Genomic DNA, 23,266 nt, shown 5'->3' on the forward strand with positions numbered 1-23,266 from the left:
GCTCATCTCGGTCAGCAAATAAATCGAGGGCCTCCCAGTATTGCGCCTATAATAAATGTGGAAATATGTATGTTAATAGAAAGGTAAAACTAGGAATGTAATACTTACTGGAGTCTATGTTTTTCTTTCGTAAACTTCCAGAAATTTGAGGCACCACTGGCCGTAAACATACGTGAAAATTATTTTGGCGCTTAAGGCCGGCAAACATTTGACAGCTGTTCTGTAGAATTAATTCTGCGTATACAAGGAAATACGTCTAAGTGCATTCAACAAGGCCCTACAAAAAAAAGGGCACAGAAACACGGCATTCTTCTCACGAAATCTTTGCAGGCGATGTGCAGATTACATACGCACAAGCCAGGGCGAAAAAAGATACACAATGTAGGTAGTATGTATCAGCATCAACAATGGAAAAAAATACATTATCCCCTGACGGCAGCGAAAATGAAAGGTGGATACTACCCTAGCAGCACAGCTGTCGAGTACTCTCAGTTTCTCAAGCTACGGAAGCTCCTTACTTTTTGTGCTTAACTAACACTTCGTAGCGGTAAAATAATGGCTAGCAATCATTGTCGCGACAGTAAATGCGCACAATATTTGTGGTGCTGTTAAGTTATACAGATCTAAACGGAATCGGCCACAATATTTTTTATTTCACTTGCGCGATCGATACGATGTCGAAGCAAGTTATCGAAATAATTTCGGTTCCTGTTTTTAACGCTTGGCCCTTTCGTTTCAACAATTAAGAAGAAGGAGGGACATACCTGCGCTTCACGTGTCCCCAATGTTTGCGATGACGCGCATCGTTAACACAGGGAACACCTTTCGGGAGTTCATATTCTCACGCTGAGATTGAGTTTTACCTTGAACATCTGTGTGTAGTTAAGCAGAGGCGCCTGGTGTATACGGCGGCAGCTCGAAGGCCATGACTACGACCTGACAGAGCGTGGCGTGCTTGCCGCCGCTAGGCTGCTGCTAGACTGATTTCCAAAGACTATCACCTTTGCAATTGAATCTCATTACCTTTGGTGGAGGTTGCTGGAATCTCTCAAGTCGCCCTGGAGGTCCACACTCATGCGTCGCCCGCTGACACCATGCCACAACCAACGTGCCGGCTGAACCACTGGCTTTCCATGTCACTTGCGCCGGCGTTCTCCGTAAGCCCACTCGGCCATCTTCGGTGCAACCAGAGAACATGAAGTCGTAGAATGGCTGTCGTCCTATGAACGTGTAAGTGCTCACATTATGCGGAACAGCCAGACCAAACTTAACAACGTCAAATTTTCACCTTACTGTGGTTTAAGGTTCTAACATCTGACACGTCGAGTTGGTACGCATTCAGGACATATTCCACCAAAGTAGTGGGCCGTCCCGCTGTGCGCAAGCTACGTCCAGAACAACGTCTAGGCCAGTGAGCACAGCAGCAGAGCGAGACTTTTGCCAGGTATAATGGGGATGTATTGAACATCGGTAGCTGTGTTAATCCAACAAAGGAGAGATGAGAAGATCAAACATATTATGAAACGGCAATGAGGATTACGTTTTTGAAATGCTGTTTGCCAAGGGTCCAACCCGTGTCGCCGTACTCCACAACCTGGGTCAGAATTTCAACGAATTGCGCCTCCAACGTTACATCGCCCGGCAAGACGTCCCACAGGCTTACTCCGTCTCGGCCATTGCAGCTGGCGCTTGCTATGTCGATGCTTTTGCTTTCATACTTCAGCTGAAGGGTTTTCTTCGGGTGAAAGTGGTTCGCCATCTTTCGCTGCTTCCTCATAGCCAGGAGGCTGCCGTAATACTGATTGCGGCGGTGCACAACCCATCCGTACCCACATATCTGATGCACTTCCCCCCATTCACCCACTAGCTCCTGTGATTGCACCGATTTTCTATGCCGACTCATCTTTCACCGTCTCATCGCATCCAACTTCTTGCTCTCCTGCAGAGTTTGTTTCTTCGTTCAACTTCAGCCAACCATCCTTGAGTAGCACGGCAAGTGCGTCTCATACCACTCACACCGGTTCACATGCCCTCTCGCGCCAGCATGCGTATCGCATTTCCGATAAAGAGCGCCGAATTATCACGGTATAAATGGATGACACGCTGTAGCGAGGTACCATTCGGCCTTCTCAAAATCCTTGGTCGTTAGCAGTCCTTCTAGTGCATAAAAAAGGTGAATTTGATTTTGTATCTGTCATCGCCACCTTCAGAGGATTACAAGAAAGAACTGCCGCGAATTAACGATGCTCTTGAATGTCTTCAAGATGCAGAATACTTCTCATCTTTAGGTTTCTGTTCTGGGTATTGACAGGTTCCCATGGCTGAGACGGACCGCGCGAAGATAACTTTCGTCATTAACGATTGCCTGTGTGAGTTTAACATTAAGACACTCAGCCTTTGCAATGCGCCCGCTTCTTCTTGTGCAAGATCGATACCATCTTTCAAGGCGTCAAGTGTAATACTTGTTTATATTACTCGGACACATCACGTCCATCTGCATGATATTCTAACTTGTCTGACTTCAGCAGGCCTACAGCTCAACCTAAATGTTTGGTTTCGCTGCTATAAAATTAAATATATTTGGTCCCGTTGTCTCGTAAGACGCCATCCTTACCGAACCCGACAAGCTTTACGCGATCGCTGTGTTTCCAAAGCCCACGTCTATCAAGGCCCAGCAAAGCTTCATTGGCCTGCGCTCCTATTTTGTGCGCTTCATCCGGAACTTCGCCCTTATCATCGCACCTTTGACGAATGTGCTTACCGCCAGCAAATGCACTTGCGCGTGGTGATCAGTATACAATAGCCTTTGAAAAGTTTCCCGGGTTGTTATCTTCCCCACCGATTCTTTGCCATTACAACCCAACTTTTTCGACAGAGTCTCACAATGACGCCAATGGTGTTGGCCCTGGTGCGGTCTTGGCCCAACTGAACCCCACGAATAAGGTGTGGCTTATGCAAGGCGCACCCTTCAGAAAGCCTAGTTGAGCTACTCGGTCACGGAGAATGAATACTTATCCATAATTTGGGCAATTGGCAAGTTCAGCCTTATATGTACGCTCGTCATTTGGGCCTTATCACTGATAATCACGCTCTATATTGGTCGCCCTCCTTGAAAACCTCGTTTCGCCGTGCCTGCAGTTGGGCGCTTCGCCTGCAGGAATATGACATTAGTTTCGAGTACCGCTTCCGTTGAAAGTACTCCGACGCTGACGCGCCTTTCGGGTCGCCGATGTTACCTGATATGGCTTCTCTCTATTCCCTCTACCACATCAGCCCCCTTAATACGGACAGCAATTGATATGCCTTCCCAGCAACGCAATGACACATCGCTCGCTCTACTGCTAGTCTACCATGCAGCTTCATCGGCCGTTTCGTCCCCGCTGACGCTATGCCGTCAAGCAGCCCACATTGCCGTGTGAGACAACACCCTCTACAGCCGCGATTCTATGCCCGACGGTCAAAAACGGCTGCTTGCTATCCCTCGTCATATGCGCACTGATACCTGCGCGTAATTATATAACCACTGTCAAATTACCCTCGCTGGCGTTCAGAAGACACTTGCGAGCCTGCGTCAACAATATTACTGACATGGAATGTAGCGGTTTGTCCAGCAGTGCATTTGATTTAACACCTCTTATCAACAAATCAAGACCCCTCCACAGCGCCCCTTTGGCGCACTCCAGTCGATATCATGTCCTGCTCGACCGCTTGACGTAGTCGGCCTCAACCTCTATGGTGCACTTCCATACAGTGGATGTGAAAACCGATGTATTATTGTTGACGTCGATCATTTGACGCACTAAAGGCCGCGGCCCTACCCCCAGCGACGGCGCGCGAGGTTGTGATCATTCTTAACCTCGAGAACTACTAAGAGATAGGGGTCGTATTTGCTTGTCAGAAGAAATACAATCCCACCTTGACGAGTGCACTCCGGAATGACGACCGCGATGGAAACGACCACCGGTTTTTACTCTTTTTTCTGTTGTATGGACGCGAGTCTTCGTGTACACTGTATAATATCCGACCCTACGGACCTGACGCCTCTGAGTGCAATACAATTTCAGAAGTCACCCGACACTGAAGACTGGTGCCAGCTGGCTTATTCGCTGATAAGCGAGGATCATGGGTGTCAAAATACACAACGTTGCAGTCATCAGGCCACACCCACCTTCACTGCTGGTTCACCTTTGTGGCTTTGGATGCCGCCTCACACCCCTGGCCATTATTCTGAACTTCTTGCACGGTAGCAAAGCTGCGTGCCGTAGTGTCGGCGCTACCTAACCTGTGAACTATATCACTGAACCCGTCACATCATCGCCGGACCTTTGTTGTCGGGTTGCGAGAAAGTGCATGTTAGCCACCTAAAGGCATATTAGGACCTCGTCACCTTGTGTACTTCCTACATTATCTGTTCGCTCCGTTTCACACGTATGGCCAACTTAATGAAGCCGATGCGCCTCTTGTTTTCGGTAGCAGCTAGAAGACGACGACGACAACCCGTACGATGATTGCGAAAGTGCGTGTTGATCATGACAGATGTTCATTATTATCATCATTTGAGCTCGTACTCCTCACTGCTGCTGGGCTGTTTCTAGCCTGATCTCTGTGAACTATCGCCTTTGCAATTAAATTACATTACAAATGCATTTTACTACTTAGAAAAGGGCGCATTTTTTTCATAGTGGCAATCACAACAAAAATTTTTCTAAATAAAGGCTGATTTATTACCAATATACTCAGGTTGACGTTGTACCTAAAAAATACAGTTACTTAAGAATCCTTAAGTGATTTGAATGCAAAAGCATTGTGGCTTCTCTAACTGAAGTCATGCATTGTTACATGTCCATCGCAGTGGTACGTCAACCCAGCTTACTCAAATTTTTACTAAACTAAATCCACGCTAATCCACATTATTGTAGTTTGTACAAAAGCTAAGCCGCCTTATCCTGCCTTATTCAACTTTAATCTAGCTTATGTCACGTTATTTTGCCTCAATTGACTTTACTTCATGCTTAAATTTCGGCACTTCATAGGGAATGTCTCATGAATTGAAGGGTTGTATAGAACTGGAAGAATGCGAACATTATTATAATACACGAAAAGGGAGACGCTAAATAATTGAAAAGTTATAGGCCCATAATCTTACAGTCAGTATTGTATAAAATTTCTCGAACATAATTTCCAATTGAATAAGGGCAACATTCGTCTTCAGTCAACCAAGAGAACAAGCTGGCTTGAAGAAGGAATACTCTACAATGGATCACATTCATGTTGTCAATCAGGTGATTGAGAAATCTGCAGGGTACATATATACTTGTTATATGGCTTTCATAGATTATGAAAATGCATTTGATACAGTAGAGCCATAAAGGTGTTACTTAATCAAGGAAAGGGGAGGCATATTTTAATATCGTGCATAATGTCTAGGAAGATTCTACAGCTACATTGATTCTCCGCAAGTAGGAACATACCTTCAAAGAAAGGGATAAGGCAAGGAGGCACCACCTCTCCAGCGCTATTCACTGCATGCTTCGAAGACGCATTCAAGCTATTAAACTGGGAAGGTTTAGGAGTAAGGATCGACGGCGAATATCTCAGGAATCATTGGTTTGCAAATAACATTGTTCTATTCAGCAACACTGGGGACAAATTGCAACAAATGATTGAGTGCCTTAACAGAGAGAGCATAAGAGTGGGGTTCAAGATTATACGCATAAGACAAAGGTGATGAGCAGTGGTGGGGCCACGTAACGAGAGTTCAGGATCGCCAGTCAGTTTCTAGAGTCTGTGAAGGAATACCTTTAACTAGGTCAATTACTCACGGGGGACCCTGGTCATGAGAAGAACATTATCGGAAGAATAAAGATGGGTTATAGGGCATATGGCAGACATCGGCAGATACTTACTGGAAGCTTCCCAGTATCATGGAAGAGAAAGGTGTACAATAAATGCATTCTACCGCGGCTAACTAGTGGAGCAGAAGCTTGGAGGTAGACAAAGAAGCTCTAGAGCAAGTTAAGGACCACGCGTACAGCGATGAAACAAATAATGTTAGACGTAACGTTTGGGGATAGGAAGAGAGCGGTGTGGATCAGAAAGGGAATGGCGATAGCCGATATTCTAAATCAAATTAAGCAAAATAAATGGAGCTGGACTGGCCATATAATGCACAGGATAGATAGCCGGTGCAGAATTAGAGTTAGAGAATGGGTGCCAAGAGAAGAAAAGCGCAGTAGAGGATGGTAGAAAACTACCAATTCAGAGGCACAAGTTGGAATCAGTTATCGTGGTACAGGGGTAATTGTAGATATGCAGTAAGATTCCTTCGTTCTGCACAAGACATAATACAGCCTGATGATAATTGTGATGAATTCACTTGACTTCACCTTACGTAAACTTACTCTAACTTGCTGTAAATTGATTTCAATTTAGTTTGCCCTAATCGACCAAAATTAATCCGCTGTAATTTAGTTAATTCACATGAATTAACCACATTTACTAATAATTAAAATCACCATATAATTTACTAGCATCTGTATTACGACTGTCATCATAGAAGACGCTGTTGACGTCACCTTGAAAAGTACTACACTTTGCAAACAACGCCGGCTTTCTGCCTCTTGGGTTATGCAATGCTCCCGTATTAATAATGCGCTACGTTAACTTATGTAATTAGCCTATTTAGGCGATATACTACTGTCACTTGTACCAAGAAGGTAAGTCGCTTCACGCGACCCACGTTGTGTGACTGAATGACGCATTAGTCAATTGAGTCTTCACCTGAAAACATCAAGTGCCGCACAAAATGCAGTGATTATAAAAGGTTTGAGAAATGCAAAATTTTAACAATTTCAGATTTACCTCAAGCATCAGCAAGAAGAGCTTCATCCCCCTTTTAGATGCATTGTTCATAGGACGAACGTGAAAAATGCATGCTAGGAAGGCAGTGGCAGCTTGGTTTCACATTCACTAATACAAGGTCATCATTATGCGTAGTCCTTCAATAAGTGCACTTTCACTTGAGTTAAGTAATAACAGCGATAGAAAGCATGTGACACATTGTTCTGCCACGTACAGCACACAACACTCTCCAGGCTACCAGGCGCAACGAGTGTATCCGAGGCGATGGTGCATACGTATGTGGCGAAATTAGGTGATTGGAACACCGATATAATTGCGCGATATTGCTCATACACATGGTAAATGGTGAGGCGCGTGTTGCCATTGGGCGCTGACAGTTATCAGCTATCACCTTCGCAAAGCGCAAAGAATGCGCTAAGAACACCGCCGTCCGCAGACGTTACCCCGAAAACAGATATCCAAGCAGTACCATCTTTACTGCCCTTATTTATGCGCACGCTATGGCCACACTGTCTGCAAAATTACTCAATTGTAAAACAAATTGTGCTTCAAAATCGTCATTAAAACAAATAAATGTCATCAAGAGTAGAATTCATTTATCAATACAAACCTTTCAATGTTTACTTTCCTCACCATAAGGTAGCTACAGAATGGCAAAGTGTAACCATCTCATGGGTTCGCGTGATGTCGGGTTAGCGTGATGATAGTGGAATGCACGCACATGAAAGAGAATTCTTTGCGGAGCTCGGCATAAAATGCTTTCCTGCTAAAATTGGCTGTCTTTTTTGCAGGACGACGTATTTGCTATATACATGGAAGCAGCTATTCTTGAAATGGAGAAAACATTGGACGGGCTTGCCAAATATTACCAGGAAGGAAGAGTTCCCGGGAAACCTGACATAGTGCACCTGATTACAGGGTGAGCTAATATAGGTTCCTACTACGCTGCTACAGTGAGCACCGTCGAAAAGGGTGTGTGTTATTGAGCCTCTGTTTAGTTTTACTAATGTGAAAGGACATATCATTTCAATTTTCATTATTCAAATTGACCAGTTCAAAACATTTACATTTACTTACAGCCAAGAACTCGCCCTCTTTGAGAACGGTGCTCCGAACAAGGACTACGCAGGTGTGTGCATTTCGTTTTTGAAGATATGGCACTTCTACGTTCCTACTCTACTATGCTTCACCGAAAACTTAAAGAGGAGCATTGACAAATAAAATCGGGCAACCTAGCTATAGCACTAAAGGCACAGCCCGTTATTGCACACAGCAAAGGAAGTTCAAAGTGATGGCGACAGAACAACCTAGCATTTGGCAGGTCGAACAAACGAAATTCTGTTTTACAGATGTTTTGATTGGGCAAGGAGGAAGGGGCGCGCGGCCAGCATTTCCTCCACTCTGGTTAGTGCGAACTGCCGCGGCGTTGCTTCAATGTGTTGCTGTTGCGTGCTGAGGAACAATTTGCATATGCTTTACCTGTTTATCCCTCGAACTTACGCGATGTCAGTTTATAGAATGTCGTCGAAAAACCATTGCTTGGCCAGTCGATGCTGTCGTAACTACAGTATCCGGAAATTTTTCTTGGCTGGCTGAAACATTTGACGTGCTTCTACAGCCATGGTGTGTGCCCGAATTCTGGGCCATTTTGCAGGCACCACTCTTTACTCAACGAGGAGAACTGGTGTCTGTGAATTGCCAACGTGAATTGGCAAATCTTCTCCCTGTCTGATCGCTTGGTGTGGGAGCTAAAACATAAAAGTGCTCGCGTACGGTCAACGCAACGCCACCCCGAAATATCTGAGTGCCAGTAGTTATACAGCATCTGCGTTCACCACCGACATCGTTCACACGCATTTCAAGTCTAATATACTTGAACTGAATTCACTATGCTATTTCCACCTTAGGCTGGCGGCGTTATTCTAGACATATATCAATGCGATGGCCAAATCATCAAGATACATGTAAACCTCGTCCTTCGGCATTGTCTTTTTTTTTCACTATGAAGCACATATATCAGAACTGAATCGCATAAAAAGGATCAGCCGCCTCTTTGCGGAGGCTATATTACCGCAAGACATGTGAGTGAGCCCCGCAGGCAACCGGACGAACAAAACGAACAAAATTAAAAAAAAAACATTTTCGTTCACTTAATCAGAGTAATCAAAGAAAGCAGCAAATGAAAATATGCTAACACCGCAATAAGACCTCGCATGACCGTGCCGCACTCTTGGCTCAAGCGCCATGGAGAAGAAATATTTGTATAACCCAGTGCCTACCAGTGTTTCGGATACTCGTACAGTCCGCAGACACTCGCTCGATCCCTCGACAAGTGTGATTCACATGACACGGTGTCCTTTATTGCTAATAAAACTGTTTCAATGATGGCCGGAAACTTCGTCCAACAAACTATGTAGCCGAGAAATGTATTGAAAGATAACATTTGGAACGCTTGTCAGAGTGAATAACACAACTTACACTGTAGCAGAAGAGCAACCACGCTGTTGGTATCGTCATGTGTTTTGCAAATATTCAGTACTGCTAAACCACGCCTTAAATATACAGTGAGAATGCCGAAGTAGGGTCACATGAGTGAAACGAATGTTCAGAAATACACAGCTGATCACCAAGGCTGATTGCAGGCACAAGAACTGAACTGCTGAGATACTCGCGCACACATCGCGCTATGGGTGCTACCTTTGCCCCGAGGCGGCAGGAACTCCAGCCATGCCGAGTTAAATTGCTTTATTACGTTTCAGGCAACCATTTCCTAGGCAGAAGACGCCATTGTAAATGCCAGTGAGGATTACCGTTTTAGTGTTCTGTCATATGTATTTCACTAGGTGTGCAAAATATGAATGAGACTTGCTGTATCAAAAGACGTCTTAATATCAAAAAACACAGCGACAGTAATTTTTCACGTTGTCCTGTGTGCTCTATATGTTTGACCAGATCCCCAATCACGTCCATAACGCAAGGCGGTATGCGGAACCCGCTGATGTTACCACACAACGTCTGGGCATTTTCGATCCACAACTGAAGCCTGGCCTCAATCATTTTCTCTATTGCTCTCTAGATGCAGCTTGTAAGGCTTTCTCGATGAAATGAATGCAAAGACAAAGGTATCTTGCCAGGTTTAAAGGTTAGAACTACTCTTGCAGCTTTCCAGGAAGCCGTGAGGCGATCTGAGATCCAAATTCCAATAAACACTTCCAATATCATAGGACAACTACCGCCTATCATCCTCAAAGCAATGGTCTAACTAAAGCCCTGAATCGAACTCTCGCGGACGTGATCTTTATGTATGTCGATGTTGAGCATAAGATGTGGGATGAAATTTTACCCTACGTCACCTTTGCCTATAACAGGGCCGTGCAAGAGATAGTCAGAGTCACACCATTCCACCTTGTATACGGCCGTGAAGTTACTCCAACACTGGATGCTATGCTGCCGATAGATGATGATTATTACCCTTCGTATTTAGATGAGTTCCTACAAAGAGCAGAGGAAAGCCGCCAGTTCGCAAGCTACCGAATACGTCGCCAACAACCCATAGATGCAAGGCACTGCAACCAGCGACATCGCGAAACACTATATGAAACGAGTGAAAAAGTGTGGATATGGACACTAGTACAACGTCGTGGGCCGTCAGAAAAACTACCTTGTCGATATTTTGTTCCCTATGAAGTATTTCACCGACTTAGTGACCTTATATATGAAGTCAAGTCTGCTGGACAGGAACGTTCAAGGCAACGCAACCTCACGGAGCGCGTGCATGTTGTGTGCATGAAACCTTATTAAGAGAGATAAATGGAAGCACCCAGCAAGACGTCCGTGACGCAAATGATCTCATCTACCACACGTACAAAGTACATGGTTTTCTTACGCATCGGGACGATGGGCATTACGACGTGGGACAGCGCCACATAGCCAGCATTCAAGTACCACACAGATTGATTTGGAGATCGCAAGCCTTGCGACGAAGTGAAACACCACCAGCGTCCATCAAGACAAGCGGAGGGCACCTGCCTGCCAGCCTGCGTGCGCAGGAGCTCCCTCCGAGGAGCTGCGCAACCGATGGTAAATGACCGCGCGTGGTTTCGCCAAGAGAGGCTGCAAGCGGCGTTCAAGGACAGTGGCGCGCAGCAGAGAACGTTTTCGGTCGGCTTTCGCTGCGCAGGCGACAGAAGGATTTTCTTTAGCTCTGGGCACAAGTTCGCCCGTTACTATATAGGTTTTTTATAAACCTATGTTGACTAAGATAGCTACAATATATATATATATATATATATATATATATATATATATATTATATATTATATATATATATATATATATATATATATATATATATATATATATATATATATATATATATATATATATATATATATATATATATGTATAAATGTGGGTGCAGCAGTGGCGTAGAGGTAGAACACCCGCCTCGTGTGCAAGAGGTCCGTGGTTCGAATCCCGGTGCCGCGCTATTTTCCACCGGATTACAAAAAAAAAAAATCCGCGTGTTGATAAAATTGCATAAACAGGCCTGGAGTGTGGCCTGAACCCGGTGACCAGAACCGGTAACGCACTCCCTCACCAGAGCAGGATTGGCCACCCTGGTGCAGTACTTGGCCACAACGTCCTATATGAACACAACAATCCAACCCCGGCCCTCAGTCCCCAGCAGCTGCGAAGCAACTGACCACGGCGGCAGTCAGACCTGCGACGCTGCAGAGGGTGCTAAGAATCCCTGGCTCCGGACAGGCCGCCATTGGAATATGAACCTGGCAATGTTTAACGCTAGAACGGTATCTAGTGAGGCGAGACTAGCAGTACTATTGGAGGAATTAGAGGGCAGTAAATGGGATATAATAGGGCTCAGTGAAGTTAGGAGGCCAAAAGAAGCATATACTGTGCTAAAAAGCGGACACGTGGCACACCGGGGCTTAGCGGAGAGACGAGAACTAGGAGTCGGATTCCTGATTAATGAGAACATAGCTGGCAACATACATGAATTCTATAGCATTAACGAGAGGGTGGCAGGTCTTGTTGTGAAACTTAATAAAAGGTACAAAATGAAGGTTATACAGGTCTACGCCCCTACATCCAGTCATGATGACCAGGAAGTCGAAAGCTTCTATGAAGACGTGGAATCGGCGATGGGTAAAGTCAAAACAAAATACAGTATACTGATGGGCGACTTCAATGCCATGGTAGGCAAGAAGCAGGCTGGAGACAAGGCACTGGGGGAATATGGCATAGGCACTAGGAATAGCAGGGGAGAGTTATTAGTAGAGTTTGCGGAACAGAATAATATGCGGATAATGAATACCTTCTTCCGCAAGCGAAATAGCCGAAAGTGGACGTGGAGGAGCCCGAATGGTGAGACTAGAAATGAAATCGACTTCATACTCTGCGCGAACCCTGGCATCATACAAGATGTAGACGTGCTTGGCAAGGTGCGCTGCAGTGACCATAGGATGGTAAGAACTCGAATTAGCCTGGACTTGAGGAGGGAACGGAAGAAACTGGTACATAAGAAGCCAATCAATGAGTTAGCGGTAAGAGGGATCATTGTTGCCACCGATTACCTAAGGCGCTACGTGGAAACGAAAGCTACACAGCGGGGCACAGCAGCCGAAGCAGCTCATTTCTTCATTGAAAACATCGTTCTTAGGCGCGGTGCCCGAAAAGTAGTCATCACAGACAAGGGAACTGACTTCACTGCCGACGTAACATTCGCCTACAATACCACTTCACAAAAGCTACTGGAATGGCACAGTTCCGCTTCGTCCATGGTCGCGACGCCATGACAACGCTAGATGGCATGCTGCCACACGAGTTTGACGACCTACCAACCGACGTTGACGATTTTGCTGAGCGCCGAGGTAGCCAGACAGCTTGCCCGCGTACGTATCTACCTTCAGAAAGCCCGAAATGCAAAACGGTATGATCTTCAACACAGGTCCGTCTTCTACACCCCCGGCGACAAAGTATGGGTCTGGATACCCATACGCCATTGTGGACTCTCCGAAAAACTCCTACGACGGTACTTTGGGCCGTAGAGGGTGATCCGCCGTCTGAGCGACGTGAATTACGAGGTCGTTCCCGACAGGGACAGTAGTTCCAGTCACCGCAAGCACTTACTCCAAGTGGTGCATGTGGTACGGATGAAGCCGTACCTGTCAACCTAAAGTTTGCTTTCTTTTGTTCTGGTTTATTTTTATGTATGGGTGTGTGTTTGTGACTCTGTCCTGTTGTACTCTGTCACATTGTCCCGTTCTCCCTTATATATTGCGCATCTGGACGATCCTTCCTTCGGATGGACCCAAATTGAACCCGCATGAGCGTTTTTGTCATGGCGCAGTGAAGAAGTCGAGTTTGCGCTTGGTATCAAAAAGGCGACCCGCAGCTGTGCCTCCTGAATAGCGTACTAGGACCCGGGTTTCTGATATATATATATATATATATATATATATATATATATATATATTGTCATACCCGCCGTGGTTTCTCAGTGGCTATGGTGTTGGGCTGCTGAGCAGAGCACGAGTTCGCGGTATCGAATCCCGTTCACGGCGGCCGCATTTAGATGGGGGCGAAAATGCGAAAACACCCGTGTGCTTAAATTTAGGTGCACGTTAAAGAACTCGAGGTAGTCATAATTTCCGGAGTCCTCTACTACGCGTGCCTCACAATGAGAAACTGGTTTTGGCACGTAAAACCCCCCAATAATTTCATTTCATATATATTGTCACGTGGTAGTGACGTTAGAAAACAGTAGCAATACTGTGAAAAAGAAAACTGACTTTTTTGGGTGAACCTGTGCCCACAAAAACAGGCTACACTTATAGCACAACGACAGCGGCGAACACAGTCGGCGATTGTCGAAAATCTGATCAGCGGGTCAAGCGCGTCGGCTTTTATACATCAGTCGTCGAATGTTCCAGAGTAATCGCTGGGACCCGCGTGTCTTCCACAAAGTTCTACACTATTCGCGTCGCCCATGCTTGGAATCAGACTACCCAAGGTTCGGTGACAGACAGCCGGATGGATACATCAATAACATTCCAGAAACTTTCGATACATGGAGGCGCGTCATGCGCTGTGCGATAACATCTGTTAGGCGGTGACAAGCGGTCACTCGGGAAAGATAAACAAGTACACGTGTCAATACCCCCTCTTAAAAAGCATCGACCCGATGCTGCAAACAAACGGAAGTAATAAACAAAAACACCCGTAGTAAAGACAAAGAAAAATAAGGAAGCTCGTCAGCGTGTGTAAAAGTGCTTAAGACGCACCACGTGGACCACTTCAAATCGTGTGCGACGCCGCTGTGAATGGAAAATGCCGTCGTGCACGATCTCATAGTCCAGTTCGCCAATACGTTGGTGATCTTGTAGGGTCTAAAATAGCGTCGTAATAGTTTCTCCTTGAGTCCTCGTCAGAGTATCGGGGTCCAAACCCCAACACGTTCGTCGGGCTCGTACTCGACGTAGCGTCGTCGGAGGTTGTATTGCCGGCTGTCGGTAAGCTGCTGGTTCTTGATCCGAAGGTGGGCGAACAGTCGTGCTTCTTCGGCGCGCTAGACATAGGTAGCAACGTCAAGATTCTCTTCGTCGGTGACGTGCGGAAGCATGGCGTCGAGAGTCGTCGTCTGGTTCCTGCCGTAAACCAGCTTGAACGGTGGGATCTGTATTTCTTGAACCGCCGTGTTGTAAGCAAAGGTTACGTACGGCAGGACCGCGTCCCACGTCTTGCGCTCGACGTCGACGTACATTGCTAGCATGTCGACAGTGTCGGCGAGAGTCTTGTTCAGGCGCTCCGTGAGACCCGTGTCTGCAGGTGGTAAGCAGTTGTGCTCCTGTGGCTTGTCTGGCTGTATTGCAGAATGGCTTGGGTAAGCTCTGCTGTAAAGGCTGTTCCTCTGTCGGTGATGAGGACTTCTGGGACACCATGTCGCAGAACGATGTTCTCGACGTAAAAAATTCGGCTGCCTTTCGGTAGAACTTTAGTTACAGCGAAGCGGGTGAGACAGTCCGTCGCCACGACGATCCACTTATTTACGAGTGTTGACGTCGGAAACGGTCCCAACAAATCCATCCCGATCTGCTGAAAATGGTCGGCAAACAGGTTCCATCGGCTCTAGTAATCCTGCTGGCCTTGTCGGTGGTGTCTTGCGTCGCTGACAGTCTCGGCATGTCTTCACGTAACGGGCGCCGTCGGCGGTCAGACGTGGCCAGTGATACCTTCCCTGTAACCTCGACAGCGTCCGTGAGAATCCGAGGTGCCCAGCGGCTGCATCGTCATGTAGGGCGTGCGGTACGTCTGGACTCAGCGCAGACTGAACAGGAAGGTAGTTGGTGCGGACAGGTGAGAAGTTCTTCTTCCAAAGCTGGTTGTTTTGTAGCGTGAACGAAAACAATCCGCGCCTAAATGCCCTTGGAACGATGTCGGTGTTCCCTTCCAAATACTCGACGAGGCCTTTTAGCTCCGGGTCTGCTCGTTGCTGTTTAGTGACGTCTTCCGCGCTTATTATTCCAGGAAAGGCGTCGTCGTCCTCGTCATCTTGCGGAGGGGGATCGATGGGGGCGCGTGATAGGCAGTCGCTGTCAGAGTGTTTTTGTCTGGACTTGTAGACTACCATGACGTCATATTCTTGCAGTCTGAGGCTCCACCGCGCCAACCGTCCTGAAGGGTCCGTTATGTTGGCTAGCCAACATAACGCGTGATGATCGCTGACGACTTTGAGTGGCCTGCCACTTAGGTAAGGGCGGAATTTTGCTGTAGCCCAAATGATGGCGAGGCATCCTTTTTCAGTTGTGGAATAATTCCTTTCCGCTTTTGACAGCGACCGGCTAGCATAGGACTAGTTTAGCATACGTTAGTTTTGTTTTTCACACTATTGTTACTCTGCTCTTTAACGTCACTACCCAGCACCTCCACCAGATGTCACTTGGTAGTGACGTTAAGGAATACAGAAATAATATTGTGTAAGTCAAAATTAACATTTATTGGGCGAATCTGTGCCCGCAAAAACAAGCTACACTTACAGCACAATGGTAGCGGCGAACACAGTCGGCGATGGTGGAAAATTTTGTCAGCCGGTCAAGCGCGTCGGCTTTTATACATCAGTAGTCGAATGTTCCAGAGTAAGCGCTGGGACCCGCATGTGTTCCACAGTTCTACGCTATTCGCGTCGCACATACTTCCAATCAGATTACACCAGGTTTAGTGACAGGCAGCGGATAGAACCATCGATAAGATTCCAGAAACTTCCCATACATGCAGGCGCGTCAAGCGCTGTGCGATAAGATTTGTTATGACAGAAATCTATTTCGTTGAACCGATATCCCGACAAATGCCTCATTATTATCAATGGCAGAATTGTAATGTAAGCATTATGGAAGCCATTTAAAGCTGCGCATTTAGAAAATTATGTGAAAAATAAATGTTCACTTTGCTCATTTCTATATATTAAAACGTTTGGGTGCTGGCAATCTCTGCTGTAGGTTCTTTTTATTTGATAATTTTCAATCTTTTGACGCAATCTGCTTTTTCTCTATGCTAAATTTGAGATCAAATTTTCAGAACTGACTTTTTTAAATCACGTTTAGGACTTGCCATGACAGGGCCTCCCTGCACTAAAAAGGCAGTCTCATTAAGCGAAGATGTTGCCACTGCTTACCGGGGAGTTGGTATGATGGCTCACGAACTCGGACATGTGTAAGTACACAGCTCTGAAAGATCAAAGAAGACAAAAGCTGCTAACTGAATACTAAATCGCCTTAACACCTTGCAGGCTTGGGTCGCCACACGACGATACACCTAGATGTCCCTGGTCAGAAGGATTTCTCATGAGTTACGCGGATGGAGGAACCAAAAAGTTTCGGCTTTCGGATTGTAGTGAAGAAAAGATACGATCATCTTTAAAGTGAGCCACGGCTCTTCAGTTAACTTTTTCTTTCGAAATGTCTAATGACTTGATGTAGGGGCCGGAGGAATCTTAAGAATGCAATACTATTTTTTTGCCATCAACCGAAGTTCTGGCGTGGAATAACGAGTGATTCATTTTCTTGTAGGGAGATGCCCCGAGAATGCCCAAAAATAGTGGCACACACAGACTACATGTCCCGGTATAAGTATGTTCCTGGTCAAAAAGTGAGTGAGCAGCGCTACTGCAGGAAGCTAATGAAAAAATTTACGACACGAAAGGATATCTTCTACAAAAAGGTAAGCGTAACCTTTAATTTGCGTGCATCCGATCTCACCAAAAAATTTACAACCCACCTTTTGACCAGGATTTGCATCGCTAAGTAATTTATTTCGATACCTCAAAGGATACCTCAATAAACAGAAAAACGCGTTTCAATTAAAAATAGGAGGCAATCTCCTAGTGTTGTCGGGTGAAAATCCAAGTGTGCTGATTTACTCTTCAGAAAAATATCGAATATATAAGAGTAACCAAGCAAGAAAAGAAACTAAAGAACAAACGTTAACATAACAAGAAGCGAGCTTAATCACACTTTCTATTTGGAAGAATATCCAAGAGTTTGTGAATGCTGAGGATGGCAGCATTTATCAGCAGTTGCGCCAATCACATCAGAGGGCTTAAAATCAAGAAAGAATGATATTGAGAAGGAAATGTCATAAAGAAGCAGCACCAGAAGTAAAATATAAGGATAAAAAATACTTGCCTCTCAAAGATGAATTTATTTCACGGTGAGGCGCGCCAAAAAAAGAACTGTAAAAAAACTGCTTCACCACGAAATTATGCCACAGTTTATAATTGATCAAAAAATGGAGCATGTAAACATTTAATAGATATTTGTACACGAACATGGCAATAGATAGAGGCACTTTGCGCAATACAAACGGATTAGGAAATACAATTTATTGTACATTTCACCTCACCGCCGCTAGGCATCGGGGAAACGAAGTGGATTTCCTTTAACAGGCATGTTATTCACTGTGTACTTGCGCTGACTTCCATTCAGAAGTTTACACCAAATCATCCAGTACGATTTCATTATTGGAAGTAGTCTTCATGCTAGTGAACATTAACCACTGTCTAAGATTCTTGACCCCGTTCGCACTCACGTCCACGCTGTTTATTCAGTTTTTGCTTTGTTTTGTTATAGCACATGTCTCCTCCGTGCCATTTAGTTTACGTTTTACTCAAGCACCTTGTAGCCAGCCGGTGCATACACTTAAAAATCAGCCCGTTTGCCCCCCCAGGTCAAACGCACTCGGCTGTACGGACAACACAGGTTTGCAAAAAAAAAAAACGACAGCTGACGCTTCGCCTGAACTGTCAAGGCTACATGCCGTCACTAAACGACTTGTGACTGCGTTAGCAAAGCACATTTAGTCTGTTTCCGACATATTGGTGGATCGAGATCAACAAACTGTCGTCATGCCCAGCTCACTGGTCAGTGTTATTCGTGTTTTTTTGGACAAGCTGCTGATACCAACAGCTTGAAGCGCTTTGCTAGAGTTATATGCCATAATTACAGTTCTCGAAAGCCTTCAAAGGTCAACCGAAATTATCGCCTACCATAAAACAATCAGTGCGAGGACCTTTTGCCTTGGCCTCGTGTGCCTGGAGTGGAAAGGTTTCGGTTTATATTCGCAAGAACCTGACTAATTTCGCTCAGCCCATATGGCCACACGACGATAACCAATATGTGTGTTAACTGTGAAAAAAGAATGACAACCGTTTCACGTTGTGACCATGGAATCGCAGCGAACGCTGACGACAGTCAAAGCTCTCAAACGAAAAGCACAGTGCTTTCGCTGTCATACCATTTTCACAGAGTGCAATGGTTGTCATTTTTTTGCGTTGTGATTCTGCCGTCGTTCCTCTTTCGGAAGTACCCGCACTCGGGATAGTCATTTTTCTTCGCCATCGGGGGAACGTTCTTCATTGGTGGTCGTTTCGCGCCAGCGTCGTTTACATTCTCGTTGCTGTTCCTTTGGGCACTCGTAGTACACATGTTGTTCTTCGGGTGTAAGAACTAGCCGTGTCCGTCCCACCGATAATGCAGCTGTTTTTAGACGCTATCCCTCTCCTACTTATATACTGCCATAAACTTTGCGTCACGCTATCGTTTATGGCAAGCTTTCTAAACTGTTCCGCATATTTACATACGCACCGCCGCACTGCACGCGCATGCGTGTGTTAGAAATCGCTAAGTCAGGTTCTGTTGCCGGACGCCGAAACAATTATTTAAGGTTAGTCATATACAAGCTCTCGCTGTAAAACGAGAAGAAAGGCAACCGATCGTCCCGGTTTCCTCGGCTGTTTTTTATACTTATTGGTATCTACGTTTCCCCAGCAAGTGAGTTCTATTGCAAAAGACTAAACGATATAATGGGTGCGGTGCCAGGTCATTGTATAATAACAGTGGACTTCAACGCTCACCACGATATATAGAGAAGCTCCAGGATAAATTCAAAGGCCAGGTTACTCCCTCATTATTTACATCAGACCACAAGTTGGGTCTTCTAAATGATGGAAGCCAGAGATTCCTGCGGTAGCAAAGAACAGCGGCTGTGTTTGTTTTACACTGGGGCCACACTGCCTTACTTCGGACGTATAGCAGTTCACTAATATTAAAATCTGTGGAAGTGATACATGAAACCCTTACTGCGTCTAGGTGTGCTTCGACGTGGCCAGGACGACTATCACGCGCACCCTCCGCGCGCATCACCCTGACTCACGTGTTGCGGCGGGGACACCCCCTCGCCTCCTCCCCCGCGCCGGCCTCTCCCGCTGGGACCGCTCCTTTCTTCTCCGTCTCCGCGTCGGCTGCTACAGCACGGCCGCCCGATCGTACAGACTGCGCGGAACTGGCAGCCCCGCATGTGCGGAATGCGGCGAGGATGAGACGCTCGCACATCTCCTGCTGCGATGCCCATCGTTCGACGCTGAGCGCACCGCGCTCTGTACATCCTATCGTCGTGTGGGTCTACCCTGCACCACGGAGACAGAACTCCTATTTCCCGCAGCCCACGCCTCCATCGCCAAGAGAGCGTTTGCTGCCCTTCTCGACTTTTTTGTCGAAACACAACTGAGAGCGCGGCTATAAGCCCCGCATTGCTTCTTCTTTTTCAACCCTCTTGTCTTTTTTTTTTTTCCCGCTCTCTTTCATTCTCTCTCTAATCTTTTTCTCCCCATTTCCCCTACCCTGTGCAGTGCTGTTGAGGTGTCCTCCTTTGAGAGACAGTTACGGCACTGCACTTCTCTCTTCCCTTCACCTAATAATCACTACACACACACACACACACACACACACGCGTCTAGGTGTGCCTCTTTCTTCTTGACTAATTTTACTTTTTCTCTCTTCAAGTTGGGAGGAACGCTAGACTTCATTAACCCATGGTTTCTGCACTTCATCCTCATAACACTCCCACAAGCCGAAACTATGCTGCGATCGGCAGAGCGTACGAAATCTACATTTTTGTTTCATCATTAGCGCTTTCCAAGTCCACTTCCTGTTAAAGCGCTTCCTGAACAAGGTATCCATTATTCGGAGCATATTCCATTCCGCGAATTCTACCAACATCTCTCACCTTGTGTTCTTAGAATCGATGCCATAGATGCCAATTAGTGCTCTCCAACCTCTTTTTTCCCAAATTTCCATTGTTGTCCCCATCACAACAGTATATTGAGTTTGCACCTTTCTCATCGCTAAATCAAAATGTTCAAAAAACAGTTCTGTATCTTCAACATCGTAACTGGAGGTTCGCGCGTAGGCTTGTGCTACCTTTATTTTGTACTTCCTATGCAGCGTTGTTCTGAGTGCTACCCTCTCATCAATGCTCTAAAATTCATCGATGTTGGCCGCCCTGTCCTCATGGATTAGAATCCTACCGCGTATTCTCTTTGTACCAGAAGAAGCGGCCATTAGTCAACACGGTTTAAGCCTCACCGGTTTTTCTAACCTCATTAAGGCACACAATATCCCAGGCACTATCTAATTATTCCTCAAAGAAATTTGCTAAGGCAGCTTCGACTGAGAGGGTTCGCGCGATAAACGTTGCTAGGTTCATTTTCCAAGGAAGCCTCTCAGGATCCAGATAATCTTAGCGCCATCTGTCACGTCCCAGGTCTGACTGCCTCCTTGGCAGATGCTCCGAAGCCACTGGGGACAGAAGACCATTGGTTAATTGCAGGACTCATGAGGTAGGTAGGGGCCAAATACTGCACCAGGGAAGCAAATTCCTGTGTCTTGGTTTAAGCTTTGTGGTCCTTCCTAATTTGGTGGCGTCTTGATCATTCTAGCTCCACTGGCTCTCGGCAAGCTTTTTGCCGCTATCATACGCCACTCCAAACCTTAAAACCTATTGCTCTTGAGGAAGATTCGATATCACGACCTTCTAACTAGAAGTGCAGTGTTCTACCTGCGCCCCACACCAGCAGCGGTCTGGTACCACTGCTAAAATTAGAAAAGTCTCCGGTGGAACTGGCATCATATCGGCCTACAGCCCTCGCCAGGTACGTCGGGAAGGTCATAGAACGAATGATCCTCATGCATCTCGAATGGCACCTTGAAAAACATATAATACACGCTGACTCCTTGGCGAGATGTTGAAAAGGCGTTCATGGATCGACAATGTCATTGATCTCGTATCATCTCTAGAGCAGGAAAAAATCTGGGAGGCGATTGTCAGTGGCGCTCCATTGGACGTGAAGGGAGACTGATGTTTCACGACAACGGGTCGTGTCATCGCAACTAATCCACGCAAAGTGAGCAGCCATGAACCTTTGCACATCGAAAAGACTTTGGCGTCTCTTTGCCGCATTCACCGATTTTCGACCCCCGTCGTCCCGGTCGGCCTCTCGGTCGCGACCTTCGGTGGTGTTCGCCGCGAACTGCCGTTGTGCTCGCGTCTAAGTTGGCACCGTTGCTCTTGGAAAGCGAGCTGCTCTTCGGTAGTTTTATCCACGCGTATCCTCCCCATCGCAACTCATGCTCAGCACCGCCGAACAAGGTTTCTCTGAGGCAGCCGATGACAGTTTTATTGCGAAGCAATACTACTTTAGGTTGCACTCCGTGGCGAGGCGGTGGTAGGCACCATTGACCTTTAGCGTGACCTCGCTGCGTGACGTCACACCACGTGACCTAGAGTGACGTCACACCAGCTGTGTAAAAACGGGGCCCCATCTCACGCCGTCGCGAGGCGAGGCGGTAGCCACCAACGGCAGCCTAACTGCCGCTCCTCTCACCAGGGGCGCTACGGTTGGTGTGACGTCACACCAGCTGTGTAAAAACGGGGCCCCATCTCACGCCGTCGCGAGGCGAGGCGGTAGCCACCAACGGCGGCCTAACTCCCGCTCCTCTCACCAGGGGCGCTACGGTCAGAGTGGGCATATCTTACGACGCGGAGAAAATGGAGTGTTACCGCACCGTAGGCCAATCGATACTGGAAGATATTGTAATGGGCACGCTGGTGAGGGAAATGCTTGTCCGCATACACGGATTCGACGGATAACTTCCTCTTAGATGATTCACTGTAAGCCGTAACACTAGCATAACCCAAGACTACCACCAGCCATACTACCAGCTGAACCGAAAATAACACACTATTGCTTCGCAATCACCAGGCTTAACCAAGCTAAGCCACGGCCGTTTTTTTGACATGGTCTTCTGTATGTGTAACGCGCTATTGCAAAGAATGTGAGCACTGTTCCTTTCACATTGCTGAAAGGTTGTAGCCTCTGTCTTACGGGGCTATGAGCCATTGCATGTTTTGCTTGCTTGCGGGGTATTAGTGCTTACGCGTGCCATTGATGATGATTGCTTTTCTGCGTGCGGGCACGAAAATTCTATGGCGTAAAAACTTTCCTCCTCTTTTCAGCCTGCAGATCTTAAGAACAAGTGCAAAATGAAGTGCTGCTTTTTAACAGAACCTAATATAGATAATTGCCTGGTTGCTCTCATATTGGATGGAATGCCGTGTGGGAAAGGAAAGGTTTGTATATTATATTTGTCCAGGAGGCTTCATTTGAAGGGTCGAGTAAGTTGTATGAAAAACCATTCGTTACAAAGTTCATCGGTTTTTTGTCTTTCAGAATTGGGAAGGATTAGCAGAACAAAATTTTTTAATATGTGCACCCCAGCACGAGCCCAGTAGAAACTTAGTTTATGGCGTATTTGGACCTCTTTCTTTAAATCATGTCATTCTCGAAATAAAAAACTTCGGTAGACACCTACTTATTTGCACACATTGCACTCATCATTATATACAATTCCTTTCCAGATGCATGTCGAACTAACAATTCATTTACCATTTACAATTTACAATTCATTTACAATACGAAAGTACTAGGAAAAAGCGCCACCAAAGTGCTCTCTTAAGAGTAGCTGTGCCACAATGGGGGAAGAGGACTAAGAGC

The 23,266-nt window shown here is 46.2% G+C and overlaps 1 protein-coding gene across 1 annotated transcript in view; it reads left to right on the forward strand.

Annotated features, from left to right (window-relative positions):
• Positions 1-23,266, forward strand: part of LOC126543458 (venom metalloproteinase antarease TserMP_A-like) — a 49,439-nt gene that overhangs the window by 15,852 nt on the left and 10,321 nt on the right. The window contains exons 7-12 of the mRNA XM_072284885.1: positions 7,653-7,780; positions 7,941-7,990; positions 16,482-16,590; positions 16,667-16,798; positions 16,947-17,097; positions 22,729-22,842. Coding sequence (XP_072140986.1) covers positions 7,653-7,780; positions 7,941-7,990; positions 16,482-16,590; positions 16,667-16,798; positions 16,947-17,097; positions 22,729-22,842 — 684 coding nt within the window. The remainder of the gene's footprint in view (positions 1-7,652; positions 7,781-7,940; positions 7,991-16,481; positions 16,591-16,666; positions 16,799-16,946; positions 17,098-22,728; positions 22,843-23,266) is intronic.

The sequence above is a fragment of the Dermacentor andersoni genome, chromosome 10 (assembly GCF_023375885.2).
Source record: "Dermacentor andersoni chromosome 10, qqDerAnde1_hic_scaffold, whole genome shotgun sequence".
NCBI lineage: Eukaryota > Metazoa > Arthropoda > Arachnida > Ixodida > Ixodidae > Dermacentor > Dermacentor andersoni.